Raw genomic sequence first — 376 nt, 5'->3', positions numbered from 1 at the left:
CCCTCAGCGACCCCATGGACTGCAGCCCACCAGGCTCCTCCGTCCATGGGATTTTCCAGGCAAGAGTACTGGAGTGGGGTGTCATTGCCTTCTCCTCAAGGGATGGTATAGTCAGCCCCTTTTGGGTTCAGGTGGGATGGAGGAGGTGCGGAGACCGGGGTGGCGGGTGCGGGCTGCGGAGGGTCGGTTTGAGGCAGCGGGCGGGCGCCAGGAGGCTGGAGGAACCTTGCCAGCAGGCGGGGGAAAGCCCCGAGGGAAGAGGCAGGCGCCCACTCACGCATGGTGCTGGCACCGGGACTCCAGGCAGATGAGCAGACGCAGGCGGTCCCGGGGGCGCAGAGGCCCCCGCCTCGGCGCCTCGGCCAGCGCTGCGGGG

General features: G+C 69.1%; 1 protein-coding gene across 1 annotated transcript in view; it reads right to left on the bottom strand.

The window, feature by feature from the left end:
• FAM132B (family with sequence similarity 132, member B) overlaps positions 1-376 on the bottom strand; it is a 7393-nt gene that overhangs the window by 1848 nt on the left and 5169 nt on the right. Inside the window, 1 exon segment of the mRNA XM_010862071.1 lies at positions 266-368. Within this exon segment, the coding sequence (XP_010860373.1) occupies positions 266-368 (103 nt within the window).

Source organism: Bison bison, unplaced genomic scaffold (genome assembly GCF_000754665.1).
Source record: "Bison bison bison isolate TAMUID 2011002044 unplaced genomic scaffold, Bison_UMD1.0 scf7180017864475, whole genome shotgun sequence".
NCBI lineage: Eukaryota > Metazoa > Chordata > Mammalia > Artiodactyla > Bovidae > Bison > Bison bison.
Note: the sequence above shows the minus strand (reverse complement) of the source record. Positions and strands in the feature narration are given on the sequence as shown.